We start from the raw sequence: 17,020 nt of genomic DNA, 5'->3' as shown, positions 1-17,020 counted from the left end.
CCGGAGATTAGTCTTTACGTGCCAAAGAGTTGCAACGCAAACTGCCTTCAAGGAGAAGAATCTGGGTGGGAGAAGGGAGGGGATATTCCTGGACTGAGCCAGTACCAAAGGCTGGAAAGATATCTGCCCCACTCTGATGCCAAATACCTCCTCAAAGGGACATGTGGAAAGTCCTCTCTTCCTTTCTCTTCCCCATTTTGGTCTTCCAAGAAAAGAACCAGAGTGAGTTTTAATGGAAATTTCAGGTTTCTGGCTCACTCTATCTATTCTTTTTTTTTTTTTTTCAACGTTTATTTTTATTTTGGGGACAGAGAGAGACAGAGCATGAACGGGGGAGGGGCAGAGAGAGAGGGAGACACAGAATCGGAAGCAGGCTCCAGGCTCCGAGCCACCAGCCCAGAGCCTGACGCGGGGCTCGAACTCACGGACCGCGAGATCGTGACCTGGCTGAAGTCGGACGCTTAACCGACTGCACCACCCAGGCGCCCCACACTCTATCTATTCTAATGTATTTGCACTGAACTGCTTTAAGGGGAATGTGAACATGTTCCTCAGGAAAAGGAAGGAGGCCTGTGTGAACTGGGAAGAAGCTTTATCTAGTCAACCACAATGGACTGCGTTGTTCCAAAGTAGCCACGGGGACAAAATCGAACGAGGCAACCTACTAATAAGGAGTCATACCCAATATTTATTACTCAGCTCATGCTGTTGGACTGCTAAAGGATCTTGATGGTAATGCTGAAAAAGGGTTAATCCAGGGCTTCCTGATCTCCCCTCGAGACTAATTATCAACAGCCTCTCTTAATTTTGAGATCTAGGCCCCGTCCAGTGTCGTAAAATTTGTTCTTAAAAGTAAGAGTACCCCCACAGAAGTCTGCAGAAAGAAAATACGAATTTTTTTCTTGCTGAGGTTTCATATTTATAGCTATGGTCCTTAGCTTAGTGACTGGAATATAATAAAGGTAAGTAAGTGGTTTCTGAATACGTGAACAGTTATTTAAAATCATAGTGTCCTGGAGACAGACAGGAAGTTAAAGATGATTTGGCCAAACAAATAACCTCATTTTAAAAAGACGAGGGAGGGGCGCCTGGGTGGCGCAGTCGGTTAAGCGTCCGACTTCAGCCAGGTCACGATCTCGTGGGCCGTGAGTTCGAGCCCCACGTCACGCTCTGGGCTGATGGCTCAGAGCCTGGAGCCTGTTTCCGATTCTGTGTCTCCCTCTCTCTCTCTGCCCCTCCCCCGTTCATGCTCTGTCTCTCTCTTTCCCAAAAATAAAAAAAATGTTAAAAAAAAAAAATTGAATTAAAAAAAAAAAAAAAGACAAGGGAATTGAGATCCAGTAAGTGGACCTGATAATACTGAAATTCCATGCAACTTCATTAGTGACAGAGTCGGACTAAAACCCAAAAGTCCTGATTCCCACTCCGGGGTTATTTGCACTCCGTTATGTGGCTCCCCATAGAGGTGTAATAACAACAAAAGCAGTAGTTTCGGCCAAAGTTTAAGAGGTAAAGGTAAAAAGGGAGGGTGTATCTTCAATCCTGTTCAAATTTTATGGATGCTTGCCACCACGGTGAAATCCACTAGTAGTCTGCAGCTGAAACTTACCGCAGCTCGGTTTATAAAATGGGTCAGCCACTGGCTCTTACTTTGCTATGACTTCCAGGGTTAAATACGAGTGACTCTTAAATCCATTAACCTCCTTGCCAAGGTTCCTGATCCACTTTCACATGGGAAAATGTGACACAATGAATCAAGCAATGCAGAAGCAAAAAGTCAGTAATTAGTATGTAGGACGGGGCATGGCAGTGTCTAAACAGAGAAGAAATGGAGCAGAAAACTAACTGGTCACAGGACTCAGAGATATAACACTGCCCCATGGGAAAGAAAGGAAAACAAAACAAAACAAAAAAAGATGCTGCAGGATTTCAAAATGGAGGGCTGGGCCCCAAACAAGTGGTGGCCTGGAACAGGCTTCTCTGGGCACCGATTCTTAAAGAAGACCCTGCGGTGGATGCTAACGGGAAGACAGAGGACTAGGCAAGTTCAAGTTCAATGATGCCTCCATGAATGGTTTGGTGAATTGCACTGCATATGTTTTGTTTTGCTGCCATAGGGAGTGATGTTATATGGGCTTAAAAATTGGACTATGGTAGAGTTTTATTTTGTGGGTTTTTCTAGGGGGGGGTAGCAGATAGAAAAATGCCCACCCAGTACGATAATCACGGTGTTCTGCAAAGGCCTGGGAAACAGTGCATGCTTTATAAATTAAAATCATAACGGTGGTTGTATTTTGTTTGCAGGATCGTGGTTTTCTTTCTTTCTTTGTTTTTAAACTCATGTCCATTGAAAGATGGTAAGTATATTTCCATTTATAAGGAGGTGCCCTCTTTTCCTCAGAAAGAAAGTATTCTCAAGACAAGAAAGTATACGCTTTAATACAACCCAAAACTCCATCCAGATCCAACAGTAATACCTAATATTGATAGCAGCACCTTAACACAATTACCTGTAGAGATGGCTATAATGAAAAGAAAATAGCATTCTGAGTAACATGGGCTGTCTCAGTAGATACAAGGCATCCAGAAGGAAAAAAAAAAAAAAAAAAAAACGTAACTCAGATCATCTTGTCTTCTGTTTACACGAAGTAGTGTATCTGGATATTTGGGAACCATTAAGTTTCTGACAAGGGATTTTGCCTGTCTCACCAGAAACAGGTCAACTTGCAAGCAAGTCTCCCATTACAAATATGAGATCTGTGGGGCGCCTGGGTGGCGCAGTCGGTTAAGCGTCCGACTTCAGCCAGGTCACGATCTCGCGGTCCGGGAGTTCGAGCCCCGCGTCGGGCTCTGGGCTGATGGCTCAGAGCCTGGAGCCTGTTTCCGATTCTGTGTCTCTCTCTCTGCCCCTCCCCCGTTCATGCTCTGTCTCTCTCTGTCCCAAAAATAAATAAACGTTGAAAAAAAAATTCTTTAAAAAAAACAAATATGAGATCTGTAACAAAACACGGTAATCATACTCTTTGTTTAAATTTTCTAGTCTCCCTATGGAGATCGCACCTACTAAGTACCTAGCCTCAGGTAGCTTATAGGTCATTATACGTTACAGGGTCTTGTCCTTTTATCCTTTCCAAAACTACCCACTACTAGCCCTTAGGTCAGCAATCCTACTTATGGCATCGTCCCACCGTACAGGTCACATTTATTTCTCTAACTTTGGACCATGTGACGGGGTCTTGCTGTTCAGACATACGCTGCGTTATCTGTTTCTGTCACCGGTCTATGTACTCCCCAAGAGAGCTGATGTCGTCATCATTTCCCAGTGTCTACCCTGATTCCCACTTCAGAATAAGCACAGTAAACGTTTGAGGAGTTGACAAATGAATGAATGGCTGGATGGCAAACTAACAAAGTCCTGCAATGCACCTGAGGCCCCCTACCTACAGAGTGTGAATTCATACAGCCCTCCCTGAGCTAAAGCTGGGAGTCAGTTCTTACAGACTCATTAGCATTAAGCCCTGGAGAGGGGTATCTCAATATACCTCGTTTAATTCAAGTCCCCCTGTTCTACACTTTAAGAATACTTTGCAAAAAGGAAGTAGGGCTGTACATCATATCTTAGTGATCACTTCCGTTGGGAGGGACTGTGGACTCATTCACATGCTTATTGTTTGTTGCCTGCTCTAGAAGACAAAGGGAAAGACAAATCAGACTCATTTTGATGCTTGCCTGGATACCTGAAGAAGGAAAGGGCAGGAAATCAGGGGGAAGGAAAAGACTAAAGGAAGCTAAATATGGATGATGTGAGCAGGAGGAGGTATAGTGCAGGCCCTGGACTCATTCTCATTTTTTATATCTCCATTACCAGCCCAGCATGGCTGGGAGCTTAAAATGTGGACTCCATGGGGTGCCTGGCTGGCCCGGTAGATCATGCAACTCTTGATCTCAGGGGTTGTAAGTTCGAACCCCACGTTGAGTGTAGAGATCACTTAAAAACAAAATCTTAAAAAGATAAATTAAAAAAAAAAATATGTGAGCTCCCTCAATCAAAGTTTTGTTAATTTAGGACTGGTTATTACGGCTTTCTTTCTCCATCTGGGTTCCAGCCGATGGTTTTATTTGGTTCAGAAGCTGTGGGCAATTTTATACCTGAAGAAAGTTAAGTTTTACATTTTCAAAGGTAGGCTGGCATTTTCCTTAGTAGCCTTTCTAGAACCACAGTTTCCTGTACATTTTATGTTTACCATCAACATTAAGACATTTTTAAATACAAATCAATCAAATGCTGGAGTGTCGGTAGGGGGAAATAAATGTACTTCCTTTACATTTTTTTTAACTTCTTTGGAATTCATGTATATAAGTCCCTCCACGAATGGAGGTAGAATGTTAAACTCTTTTAAACGTCTCAGGTTTAGAATGTCCTTCGTGTTTGAAATATAAGTTAGTGGCATAGATAATAACTCTGCTACCAGGGCCAAAGGTCAAATGCAATAATCTTTAACTTACAAATCCATTACGACAGTATTCAACAAAACTTTCTCTGTAAAGGACCAGATAGCTAGTCAGTATTTCAGGTTTTATGGGCCACTCGTTCTCTGTAGCTACTACTCAAGTTTTCACTGTACCTCGAAAGCAGCCATAGACATCACCTCAACAAATGGCTGTGACTGCATCTCAAGAAAATTTTATTTTCAAAAACCGGGGCAGTCGAATTCGGCCTTCGGGCCGTAGTTTACCAGCCCCGGCTACAAAGAAATTGTTGGGAGAAGTGCACCCTCCCTTCAAAAAGATGCTCGTTAGAATCCTCACAATTTGGCACATTAATTCTAGGGACTTCAAGCATACCCTGAAACTATCTAGGGAGCTCAGTCCAAGAACCCCTGATTTATATCTTCCGACAGCCCTGGCTTCTAAGGTTGAAGTTACATCTACCTTCACGGACTCAGGAAGAAATAAAATATGTGCAATATTATGGCCTATTTCTTGAGTTTCTCGGTGCTCTGAAAGCAATGGGCACCGTATTTCCTGCCACTGTGAATAAATTGAATGAACATCCATTTGCTTCACTGGTGTGAAATACTTTCTCGATTGCCCAGCAGGTACTTGTGAAAGGTGCTACAATGGGTAATTATTATTTTCTAGTGGGATGTCAGGTTGCATTTGGTTGACAGGAGTTTGACAATATGAAGTCCCAAAGAAACCTTAGCCAAATTATAACAAAAGCAAAGGACTATCATATCATATAATAAAATATCATATCATAAAAGGAATCTTGATCTCCCTTAACCCATCATGTACTCTCTTCTGGGAAAAGACAACGTTCCAGAAATAAAGCATACTCTATCTAGAGAAGTTGAGTGAATGTGACATTTAAGAAGGGCAACATTCCAAGTATAAAAGAACATTCTAGGAGCTCTACAAATCTTAGTTCTTCTCTCCTGTGCATTAGGCAAAAGTATAATTCCCGAGTAGTTTAGAGAACACACTGGTTTACGTCAGGATTTAAAGTAGCCCCATGTAGGAGAACCCAATGTTAACATATCCACATGAAATCTGTATGAGCCTTACTTATTAATAAGTCATTGAAAAGGGATCAGCCAACACTGAACCTAAAGTCATAAATGCCTCCGATGCGAAGGAGGAGCTTGGTGTAAACCATTCCAAGGAAAGTCAATGTCAAGCTAAGGGCTCTCTACGTACCCCACCCCCAACCCACAAGCCAGATAAAATGCTTTTTTTTTCAATGTTAGAGGTAGCAATTGGTACTTCAGAAAAAGTTGGAAACCAAAAAGACGGATACTGTGATCACTGCAGCTAGAAGTGGGTTCTGCCGAAGGTTTATAAATCTATATGGATGCAAGGTATAATATGCTATATAAACCCAAAATTCGCAATGTCTTATAACAATTGTTAAAATGCTAACAGATTGTAAGGCTAAGGGGAAAAGTCAAGTTGAAAATTCCCATTATTAGCACAACTCGAGACACGCAGCTCATATGTTTTAGACTTGGTAGTTCCACCTGCAATTCTCTCCCCTGGCTTTTCCAATAGCTGCCTTCTTACCCCTCAGGGGGTCCCAGCTCAGGTCCTCCCTCCTCCCTCCTCCCTCCACGCAAAATGAAACGCTTCCGTTTCCTCCACTGCACTCTATCACATCATCTTTTTCCTTCTTGTGAGAATTTTTGATCATCCTATTTATTATTCATATTCCAATTAGAACAGAAATATTTTTTTCTGATTCATGAGAGTATCCCCGGCCCTTAGGAAGGTGCCAAATTTATTAATAGATATTCATTAAGTATCTACTGAATAAATAAACGAATTAATGACGATTCCTGAACCCAGTCCAGCTCACTCATCAAAGGTGTCACCACTACAGCACTGGTGTATGTTACAAAAGCATATTCCAGGGGTGTATGGATGGCTCTGTTGGTTGAGCGTCGACTCTTGATTTTCGTTCAGGTCAGGATCCCACGGTGTGGTCGTGGGATCGAGCCCCACATTGGGCTCTGCACTGAGTGTGGAGCCTGCTTAAAATTCTCTTTCTCCCTCTGCACTTCTCACCCTTCCCCTCTAAAATTAAAAAAAAAAATAATAGGGGCACCTGGTTGGCTCAGTCAGTTGAGTGTCTGACTCTTGATTTAGGCTCAGGTCACGATCCCAGGGTCGGGGGATCGAGCCCACATAACCCTCTGCACTGAGCGTGAAGTCTATTTAAGATTCTCTCTCTCCCTCTGCCCTCCTCCTCTGCTCTCACTTTCTCTATAAAAAAAAAAAAAAAATTAAAAAAATAAATAAAATACCACATTGCTTAAAATAAATAAAATAAAATAGGATATTCCAAAAAAAACCCAAAACAAAACAAGAAAAACAAAAAAAAAAAAGGCAATCACAGGCTAAAAGTTTGAAAAAATGCAAGCCTGCAACCAAAGCAATGAGATAGTTGATAGGAGAACAAAGTAGCTGGGCTCACGTCAAGAGTGGTTTCCAGAACCCTCACAGACACCTAATACTTAACGGATTTTTAATCACCATTTTAAAATTCCACGCCCGAGCCACGAAATTAATTCTGGACGTGGAAAGAAACATCCCCCAGGAGCATGGGCAGAAGCCTGACTCTTAAATGATCAATGTCTTCAAATGCTGCAACTGTCACCCTACAAAAATGCCAAGGCAACAAGTACAAGACGTCTCTTCTGAGGAAGAGGGGCCGTGGGTCTCGAGTTCCACTTCATAAGGCTTCATTAATCATGTCCAACTTTTGGACTGTCAGTGATACTTCAGTGCCTTAGCCGTAAAACCTTCCACCCCTTCAGATAAGCCTGTGTTAATCTCTCTCCGGCTGAAAGACAGGCTAGAACACAGAGTCAACAGTTGGGGTGTGTAAGTTTTGCCTGAAACGAAGCCCAGGCTTCCTCCCACCGACAGTTGTGTATGTTGCCACTGTTAATCGCTTTCTCTCAGTCCCTGCGGCTGTGGGTCAGTTTACACAAAGACTGCTGTTCGGGGACACCTCTTCTGAGATAGATGAATAGTGCAGTTTCTGTGTTTCAACGATGAGTAGAGCCAAAGAGTAACTGCCCGTCATTAACAAATAGAACCATTTGGATGCACCAACCACTTGTTGCTCCGTGAAACATTCTTGGCTGCAATTCTGCCCCTGCCTCTTTTTCTGGAGTACCTATTCTCACATCGTCCTCTCCAGACACCTTCGTCTTTACTGGGCTCACGGAGGTTTTGGTTTATTTATTTGAGGACGACTAGTTTATGGCTCAAGTGCTTTAAAAGGAAACTCCCCATTAGTCATAAGGAGGCCACAGTGGGAAAGGCAGAGCAAGGCGCTTTGTTCCGTTTCTTCGAAATTTTGAGCAGTTCGCTTTAAAAGTAGCCAGGCTGTGAATTAATTTACATTTCTTGCAAGCTGGTTTTTCATACTTTATCTTATTTCATCCTCATAGTAAAATCTGACAAAGGGCATCGATCAGCCTTGGCAATCTGATGACCAAACCGAAGATAAGAAAAGTTTCGCAAGTTGCCCAAATGAATACGATCCAAATGCGCAAAGGTACTGTGATCAGAAAGTCTGATTCTGGGGCTATAATGGCTCCTGTCACAAAGATACAAGCAATCCAAGGGGGGGGGGGAGAAAAAAAAAAGAAAAAAGAAAGCACAACTCTGAGCTTTTTGTGGACCATTCCTCACTTCCTCACTTCCTCCCAGAATCACGTTTCTTCTAGTTGCTTGTCCTTAAGGCTGAAATGTGCTGCCATGACTTCCTAGATGGTGCTCTTGTCTTAGTTGAGTTAACCTCTCTCTCTGGTCCTAACTTCCACTCAAGAGGGCAATTAGGAGTTTCTGTTAAAGGCTTTTCCCCTGGAGTGAGGGGGGCGGGGGCGCAGGGAGAAGGTCACACGAGGGGCGGGGGGCAATCATATCGATGCAGTGAAACTCTTCTCTGAGTTCATCTTCTGTTGAGCTGTAGATCACGTGTAGAATAAGAGTCAACTATGGGAGGAAAATCAAAATACTGAGAGCAAAGAAGGTATCCAGTTCTCACCCCAGGGGACCTCAGCACAATATATAATTGACCCTGTTTCATAGAAGCATGCTGGGCACAACCACTGTATGACTTCCGTGACTAGTGTCAAAAATGCAATCCAGAAATGACAGGGCTCGATTGATAACAAGCCACTCTGACTCATTCATGGTGGTGGAAAAATTGCAATAAGCTGGCTAAATGGCGTTGGCAGAGATTATTCAAGTCTTTCACTTGGGCATATATCACACCAGTGTTCCTCAAACCTATGCACGTTCCAGTCGAATCCACGTTGTACTAGTAATCCCTATACAATGCCCACATTGGACTGTTGATCTGTATAAAATGAGAAGTAGGCGGGAGGGGAAAGAGAAGGCTAAAACAGCATTGTTTTAAAACACACAGTTCGAGGAGAGGACACTTGATCCTTATTAAATATCCTGAAGCTTTTTCAAATTTTATAAACAGCCCAATGGCAAGTGGTCAGACTGGGATGCATCCATCCTCTTCCAATAAGCACTACTTGGTGATCTTTCCCCCTGTAGCCCTAATTGTCTTTGGACAAGAATCACACTCTTGGCCTCTCCAGAGGTGGTTTTTTTTCTATTGGTAGTCAAAATGCCGAAAGGCAATCAGAAAGGGAGAGGCAAGGATGTGGGTTACTCATTACCGATACCAGACTCTGAACCACTGAGATCTACCCAAATAAGCCAACAGGTTCATTTACCTGTTGAAGACTGCATCCGAATCATCAAAATCTCTTTGATTGTTCTTATCTGTTGGGTATGGTCCGAGGACAGGCATATTAATTGGCTTAACAACTGATTACCGGGAGGCATGACCATATGTTGCAAACTAAAATCCCTGTCACAGAATCTGGCAGCGGGAGAGTTGGTGTCTCAATCTGAGTTTTTATCCCGCGACAAACGGAATGTAGCATGAAGTTGTACTCTCATTTCACAAATTCGATAAATGACATGAAGCAACAAATTCCCCTGTAAATTTCAGATCCAAGAATTTCCGTAAAAATAGGTTCACAAAAATGATTGATTACATGGCTGATAAACTGGGATATGGTCAGAGATCAACGAACGGATCTCCTGCAACACTTATCAACGAAACTGTAGGAATCTTTGGCTTTTGTTTTCACTCCTACACCAACGGGTCTTTCACGACCGCTGACTACACTCTCATTGATCAATTTCATAGAATGTCCTGCCTTCCACCATTATATTGCTAGTTATTGGAAGCCCTAGAGCAAAAAGATATATGCTTTTGGGTGGGGGAAAAAATGTAGCTTACTTAAAACCGAAGGCTGCCTTTTATGCTATGGTTTATACATCAAAGACTCATGCTAGACATCCCTCCCCAAATCCCTTAGCCAGACTGTTAACCATGTAAATCTTTGGGGCAGAGAACTGAACCGAACATCAGTGGCACTTTCAAGGGCTTGTTTGAAAATGGATGTGAGATTTCCAAAATTAAAGCGCTTAAAAAAAAAAAAAAAAAAGGGTCTCTCTTCTCCTGACCTTGGAAACAAGTAAGGACGATGTTATTTTAATTTGCATTCAAGTTTTAACAACACAGTCACACAGCACCACTGGGATCCACATTGGGTTTCCACTGAAAATTGCTCATCATTTCATTATGGTTCATTATGTTGATAACTGTCAGAAGGCATTAGAAGCGAGGGCTTTGAGTAATAGACCTGAAATGGTAATTTTAAAACAATACACTTTCTGGAGGAAATACAGTGGTGCACTACATTCAATTAGAAAAGGCAAATGTAGAAACAAAGTAAGTGATGTTCGCTGTTTGGAGCTAAGCTATTTCAGTTTCTCAATAACCTAGGCCTGCAGACCAGCGTTTTCAAATCAGGACGTTTCGTCATAGACCTTGGGAAATTTGCCCTCATTAGCTCTAAGCTCCTCCAGTATAAATTGTCTTAAAAGCTGCAAATTTGGAGTATTTTAGGCCACGTCTGAGGATCAATCAATCACTCTTTGTTTGTTTGGCACAGCTGACTGAATCATTCAAGGCCGTTGACTTGGAGACAGATTTGTGAAGACCCCTCAAGTTGGCAATCCAAAATCATAATCTCTTATTTCACAGAGTGCTCCAATCAGAGGCTCTAATAAGTTTCATCCAACAAGTGAAACAAAGAGCACCCCAAAGCACAAGGACAGATTTCCAACTGAAACGTACAGAAAACCATTCTGGTAATGGTGTTCAGAAGTCAAGGTGGCAAAATAACAAATTAGCTTTTCCTTCCCAGATATCCGAAGCCAATTTACTTCTTCTAGAAGGCATTTTTGTCTAGTACATTTTGCAACACAGTAAGGGGTTGGCAAGTCACCTTAAATATGATATAGGTTCGGTCTCCCGGGGAGGGAAAGACCTTTCTCACTATCGTCACTGAACAAGCAACTAAATAACTAAGGTAATCAAAAGTCTTCCTGCACAGGCATGTAGTTGGCTTCTCCCACCACTGCTGACTGTCAGACCACATTCCTGACTACCGAGAAAGGTAAGAGGGAGGTGAAAGAGATCTGGAGGGGAGGGGCTGGTTATCAGTAGAGTTAAATGACATGAATCTCTTTAATAAAAATCACATTCAAATTCCCTCTAAGAAATGATTCACGAGATCAAAATTTCTCCATCAGCTTGAACGGCATCCTTGTGTGTAGACAGGTATGGGAGTCTGTGTTGCTGGCAGTCACAAAAACCCTGTCACCTTTCTTGACTGATACCCGTGTCTGAGGTGAACATTGACATTCCCACTCTGAGGCAGTAACCTGGTGGGGACTGTGGAAGAAAATACAAACAAACAAACAAACAAAGCTCCATGGTGAGTGTATTTGATGATGTAACTCCAAACCAGGTTGGGTTTCCTTCTGGGAGACAAAGGAAGGATTCAATTTCCATCAAGGGAGAATGTCCCCCACCCTTGAAATATCTTCCTAGAGTCACCACTGAGCTGGAGAATAGGCCTGACAGTTATAGCCACGGAAAAGAGGGCCTCCTGTCTCCTGCCATCCATCAGGAAGGATCTAAATCCTCACCACCCGAAGATGGTCCACCGACCAGCAGAATCAGCAATAGCTGGGAATTTGTCACAAATGCAGCCTATCAGGCCCGACTTCTCCTGCTAACCCCTAGGTGACTTCCGGGTGCTTCCTACTCTTGATATTTAAGAAGCATTTCTTCTAACTCTCTATTCTAACCGGGGTGCGGATTATTTTCTCGAAAATATTCGTGATGCTTCCACGGAAATACAGCCTATCCCACAGGCGGCCATTTATGCTAACCTTAACCAGAAGCGCCAAGAGAGGCACTCCTAAAGATAGTGTTTATTGGCCATTTAATCCTTTGAAGTTCTCAAGCAGCGTGCAGGGTATGAAGACCTTCTTAGGTGTTTCCTTCTAAATTAGCCGATGCTGCTTGTGTTCACCTGGTCTAATCGTTCTGAGTGAACAAAAACCTGATTTTACAAACCAGTGGAGCAGAGTCTCTCTTTGGCTAGAAGAATGAGGCTCAGATAGTGTGTTTTATTTCTTCATTAGCGTGCCGTCACAGTGAGCGATCACTAAATGCAGGGCTGCATGAGAATGCTGGAGTTAAAGATAGCATAATGAACAAAGAAGGTGCCTGATTATCATGGCTGTCAGCACAAGGGAATTGGCTTTGTCACCTGGCTTAACCAACTGGTAAGAACTGATTAAAGGCTGGAGTCGGTTTGAAAGGATCCCTGATGTTTATGTTCCTTTCTCTCCCCCACATCTTGTCAAAAGAATCCGATAAAGCTGGGGCGGGGGGGGGGGGGCGAGGCAAGGGGGAAGGGCTTCATTCTTCGGGTTATTTGAACAGGAGGCTCTTGGAGAAACTCCCACTGTCTTCTCTATTGAAATGCCTACTAAGTGCCGTCCAGGACTTTCTGCGATGGCAAAAATACTCCACAGAGGAGCTGTCCAGTATGGTCACCACTGGCCCCATGCGGCTAGGGAGCCCTTGAAATATGGCACAGCATAAATTGGAAACTGAATTTTAAATTTAAAGAGTCATATGTGCCTAGTGGCTACAGTATGGGACAGTGCAGGAAGGGAAAAACCTAAAGTGAGCTGTAAAGTAGAAGAGACTATAATTCTGCTGCTTAATTTACTAGTAAACCTATTAGCAAAATATGGTCACCCCCTCCCCCAATTATCCTTGTCTCCAAGGAGGTCTTAAGAGTCTTATGTAGTTAATGTTTATTAAATTAAAAAAAAAAAAAAACGCTTAAAAATAAACTCTGTAGAGAAGTGGGCTCAACTTTGTGTTTACAATGCAATTACGGGGGCAGCTTTTGAAAATGCTGATGCCTGAATCTTATCCCCAGAGATTCTGGAGTCTAGTGCAGCCACTGGGCAATTCAACTGCACGGTCAAGTGAGAAAAGCACCATAGAGAGGCAGTCAGACGCGCTGGCAGTGTGGTGTGGACGTGGTTTGGGGGAGGAAGTGACCAGCTGGGGACACGAGAAGGGACCAAACATTTGTTAGATCCCTACCATGTGCCAGACCTTTACAAATATTTTCTTGTTTAATTCTCAAAACAACCCGACAGGCAGATCATGAGAATCCCAGTTGACCGATGGGTAAGCGGCGTCGAGGGGTTGAACAACCTCAGAACTTTGTGGTGTTAACAGCACCGTGCTTCCTCCTAGCTCGAGTCAGAGGGACGCAATAAACTTAGAATAACACAAAGAGCTTGAGTCAGTCAAGTGTAGGCGGAGTACTAAGAGGATGGACCGGAGGGAAAAAGATCACATGTTGCGTCGGTATTTTCATGGGTCTTTTATCAGAGACACAAAAAGCTGCCAGTTTTCCTTCCTTCACGTTATTGAAAGCAATCGCCGACAAATGCAAAAGTTACTTTAGCTCTGAACCTTTTTGATGCCCCCCCAATTGCTAAAACCCATATTTTCTTTTGCTCATTTGGATCCTCAAGATACAGCCAACAATTTATGCCTACGCAAACATAAAATTCCAAGGGCTCGGCTACCACACTGACACACGCGGCAAAGCATTCCAGTAACTCAAGCAGGTGGTGACCTCTGGGGTCTCCCTAAACTGCTCCCACGTAGCAAGGTGCAGTAGTTACGTGATGGGCCCATGGTCCTAGAATGCTGGTGACAGATCGGAATCATGAGACTGAAAATGCCTGGAGGCAAGAGCCAGACCATCTTGCCATCAAAGATGAATTTTATGAGGTTCTTAACACAGTCGGGCTGCAGTCTGGGGAAGGTTCTATCTGTATGGAAAGACAGACTGCCTGATGCAAGGTGAAGGCAGCCATCACACGGTCTGGCCCCAATACTGCCCTTTGAGTGTTCTGGTGCCCTAAAATCCCACACCCAGGGAACTGTTGGCAGCCGGTGTGGTCAGAGGAGGAGAGTTTACCTGATCCCACAGAGTGGAACACGGGATGAGGATACTCAGGTTGGAAAAGAAAAAGCCTGGGACTTGAGCTTGTCAAACATCATGGCCATCTAGAGAAAGTACTTAGTCTAGGGAAGGAACACAAAAAGAAAACGAGGAAGTCTTTGCCCATTTACGCTTACACCCAAGGCTGGCCCTCGTATTCTCCTTCCCTCAGGAGGGAGTTTGAGTTCGACCCGGGGGGGGGAGTGGGCAAGAGAGCCTGCCTGTGATAAGAAAAATGTCAGTCTTCTGGTTGTGCAGTTCTATCCCCAAGCTGGGGTGGGGTCCTGGGCTCCTTCTTAACATCTCTGAGCTGGCAATTACGTCGAGTATAAACGGAAAATAATGCCTATTTTATAGATTTGGTTTACTATGAGCCCTGTGATGAGGTGTATTGAAAGTGTCTGATACATTACCTGGGTATCATAAAATGATTCTTCTTGTTTTTTTTTTTTTTTTTTGTTTTGTTTTGTTTTTTAAGTTTATTTATTTACTTTGAGAGAGAGAAGAGAGGGCAAGCTGGGGAGGGGCAGAGAGAGAGGGAAAGAGAGACAGAATCCCAAGGAGGCTCCACACTGCCAGCGCAGAGCTCAGTGCAGGGCTTGAACTCACAGAACCAGAAGATCATAACCAGAGCTGAAATCCAGAGTCAGATGCTTAACTGACTGAACCACCCAGGCACCCCGTTCTTCTTGTTCTTCTTTTTTTTTTTTTTTGAGAGAGAGAGAGAGAGGAAGCTCACGTGTGTGAGCAGGGGAGGGGCAGAGGGAGAAGGAGAGATAGAATCTCAAGCAGGCTCCACGTTCAGCCCAGAGCCCGACACTGGATCATGACCTAAGCCGAAAGCAAGTCAGACGTTCAACTGACTGAGCCACTCAGGCGCCTCTGTGAAATGGTTCTTACTGCTGTTTATAAAAGAAACTCTGGAGGGTCCGGTAATCTCAGTCCAAATTTAGGATGGATCTGGAATCTCTTCCCACTCCTTTTAAGGCTGATACTTGCCTTAACCAGACAATGGCCTCACAGCCAGAAAATACTTCTATCTGGAGGGATGTTGGCTCCAGGCCAGCCAAGATGGAATTTGTAATAGGGAACAAAACAGTTAACAGCCATAAACACAGTAAAAGCTAAAATATACTGAGTAGCGTCACTTTTTGCATTTCTATGCTAACAGGGCCCACAGGACGGTGCTAAATACCAACAACGATGACGGAGGTACTATTTTTAACTCCATTCTACAGATGAGGAACCGGAGACGAAACTTAGGAGACTAAACTGCCAACCTGCTCTTAACTGTGGGGAGGGAGGGATGTTGGAAACAAAGACAGAACATGTGCGAACCCTGCGTGCCTGGCTCTGTCCCTCGACACACTGACTCACGCGGTGGAAGCACCATGAGTGGAACGCCTGGGCCCCCCCGCTGCCTATTCTGGTCAAGGTCACAGCCACGGCAGGGTCTGCGAAGCCCACAGTGCTGGTGGAAGCAATGGCAACACTAGCAGCTCGGTCCACAGAAAGTGGGAGAACAGACTTCCCTGCTCCTCTGCATACCAAGGGGCCAACCCCATCCATTCATTAGCCCGGCATGTATTGAGTGCCTATCATTAAACAGGCGTTTATTAGGACCCGGGCCTAAATGTTATGAACACAAAACTATGAGGAAAGAGGGAAGAAGGGTAATGACAACGCAAGCCATGACCTCAGTGCCCAAACTGAAACCACAGCCCACACGTGATCCCGTCCCCGGAACCCTGCCCGGGACCTGTCTCCCCCGCAGCTGTCAGGCTTCCCCAAGACTCCCGAAGGAGACGGTAGAGCCATGTATAAATTCCAATCTCAGCTCTAATTGCACTGCCGGACAACCCCTGAGAGCTCCATCACTGCTCCAGAAAGTGGCCTGTGGTCAGCTGTGCGTTTTGAAGGCGACCCGGACAGCGAGACAGATCCTTCCTTTTCATAAGCATTCCTCCTGCTTTGAGTAACAAAAGATTTCACAGTCGATCTAACTTGCCCCCTGCCTGGTCATCTTGGGAGAAGACCCAGCCAGGCGGGAACGGCAGCCGTTGGCATGGAAGAAACAAGACAGAAGCACACAACTTACGGGTGCAGGGCATAGAGGCCGCGTCGTTGTCGGCTCTGAAAAAGCCTCGGTCACAGGTGCACGATGTGGCTCCTTCCCAGACAGAGTAGCTGTGGGGCGGGCACTTGGCACAGGTGGCATCCGTGGAGAGGGCCTTGTAATAGCCAATTTTGCAGGCTACGGGAAAGAAGGAAACACACACCAACATAAGCCACCACTAACAGACCAGAGCAAAACGTCACCTCCTTGACCCAGCAGAAGGGGGACGTTTCTGTGAATCGCTAGTGATCACCTGGCTTGAGACGCAGGTAAAGCAACGAAAAACATTAATCGGTTACAGTCATTCTTCAAAGGTCATTACATTCCCGGTCAGGTGGCAAGGAGCCTGACGGGAGACATTTTCTTAAAACCAGCGGAATCGGTCAAATTGCAGCTATGTTTCCCGAGGGCTTCTTGCATGTAGGTACGCTGCTTACATGCAGGATGGTGTCCAGTCCCGATGAACAGCTTGCGCGCAAGTACTGTTACCAGCCCTCCCTTGGAAATTTGGGATGCTGGCTTTGAAAAGTCCATTCTTGGTGGCAGACCACGCGACAGGTAAAGGTCAGGGACCAGCTTGGACGCCAAGTGTTCTCTCCCCCAAACCTACGCTCTTGGCTACATGCTACGGAATCTGAGAGCGTGGTCTTGAACCAACAGTCGGAAGCGTATCCAAACGCTCACAGAAAAATTATCGGTGATTATTTCCTAATTACCGGTACAGAGGGAACCAAAGCAAAAGGCCAACAAAGGCAACGAGGCATGAAAGAAAAGAGTTGGTAAGACACGGGTCACGGTTTCAAGGGAAAGTAATATAAAGTACCGACCGTAGATTCTGGACTATAACATACTAAGATTTTTTTTTTTTTTTTTTTAAGATCAGCCGATATTTTATGTTCATTTTCAG

General features: G+C 44.3%; 1 protein-coding gene across 4 annotated transcripts in view; it reads right to left on the bottom strand.

Moving 5' to 3' along the window:
• Window positions 1–17,020, bottom strand: part of EPHA4 (EPH receptor A4) — a 150,903-nt gene that overhangs the window by 64,697 nt on the left and 69,186 nt on the right. For all 4 annotated transcript variants that reach the window (XR_005783253.1, XR_005783254.1, XM_040450893.1 and 1 more), the window contains exon 4: window positions 16,096–16,251. Coding sequence is in view for 2 of the 4 variants with exons in the window: in XM_040450893.1 (XP_040306827.1) it covers window positions 16,096–16,251 (156 nt within the window). In the remaining 2 variants the exon portion in view is untranslated. The remainder of the gene's footprint in view (window positions 1–16,095; window positions 16,252–17,020) is intronic.

Source organism: Herpailurus yagouaroundi, unplaced genomic scaffold (assembly GCF_014898765.1).
Source record: "Herpailurus yagouaroundi ecotype Mexico unplaced genomic scaffold, PumYag 202, whole genome shotgun sequence".
NCBI lineage: Eukaryota > Metazoa > Chordata > Mammalia > Carnivora > Felidae > Herpailurus > Herpailurus yagouaroundi.
This window is presented reverse-complemented; position numbering and strand designations above follow the sequence as displayed.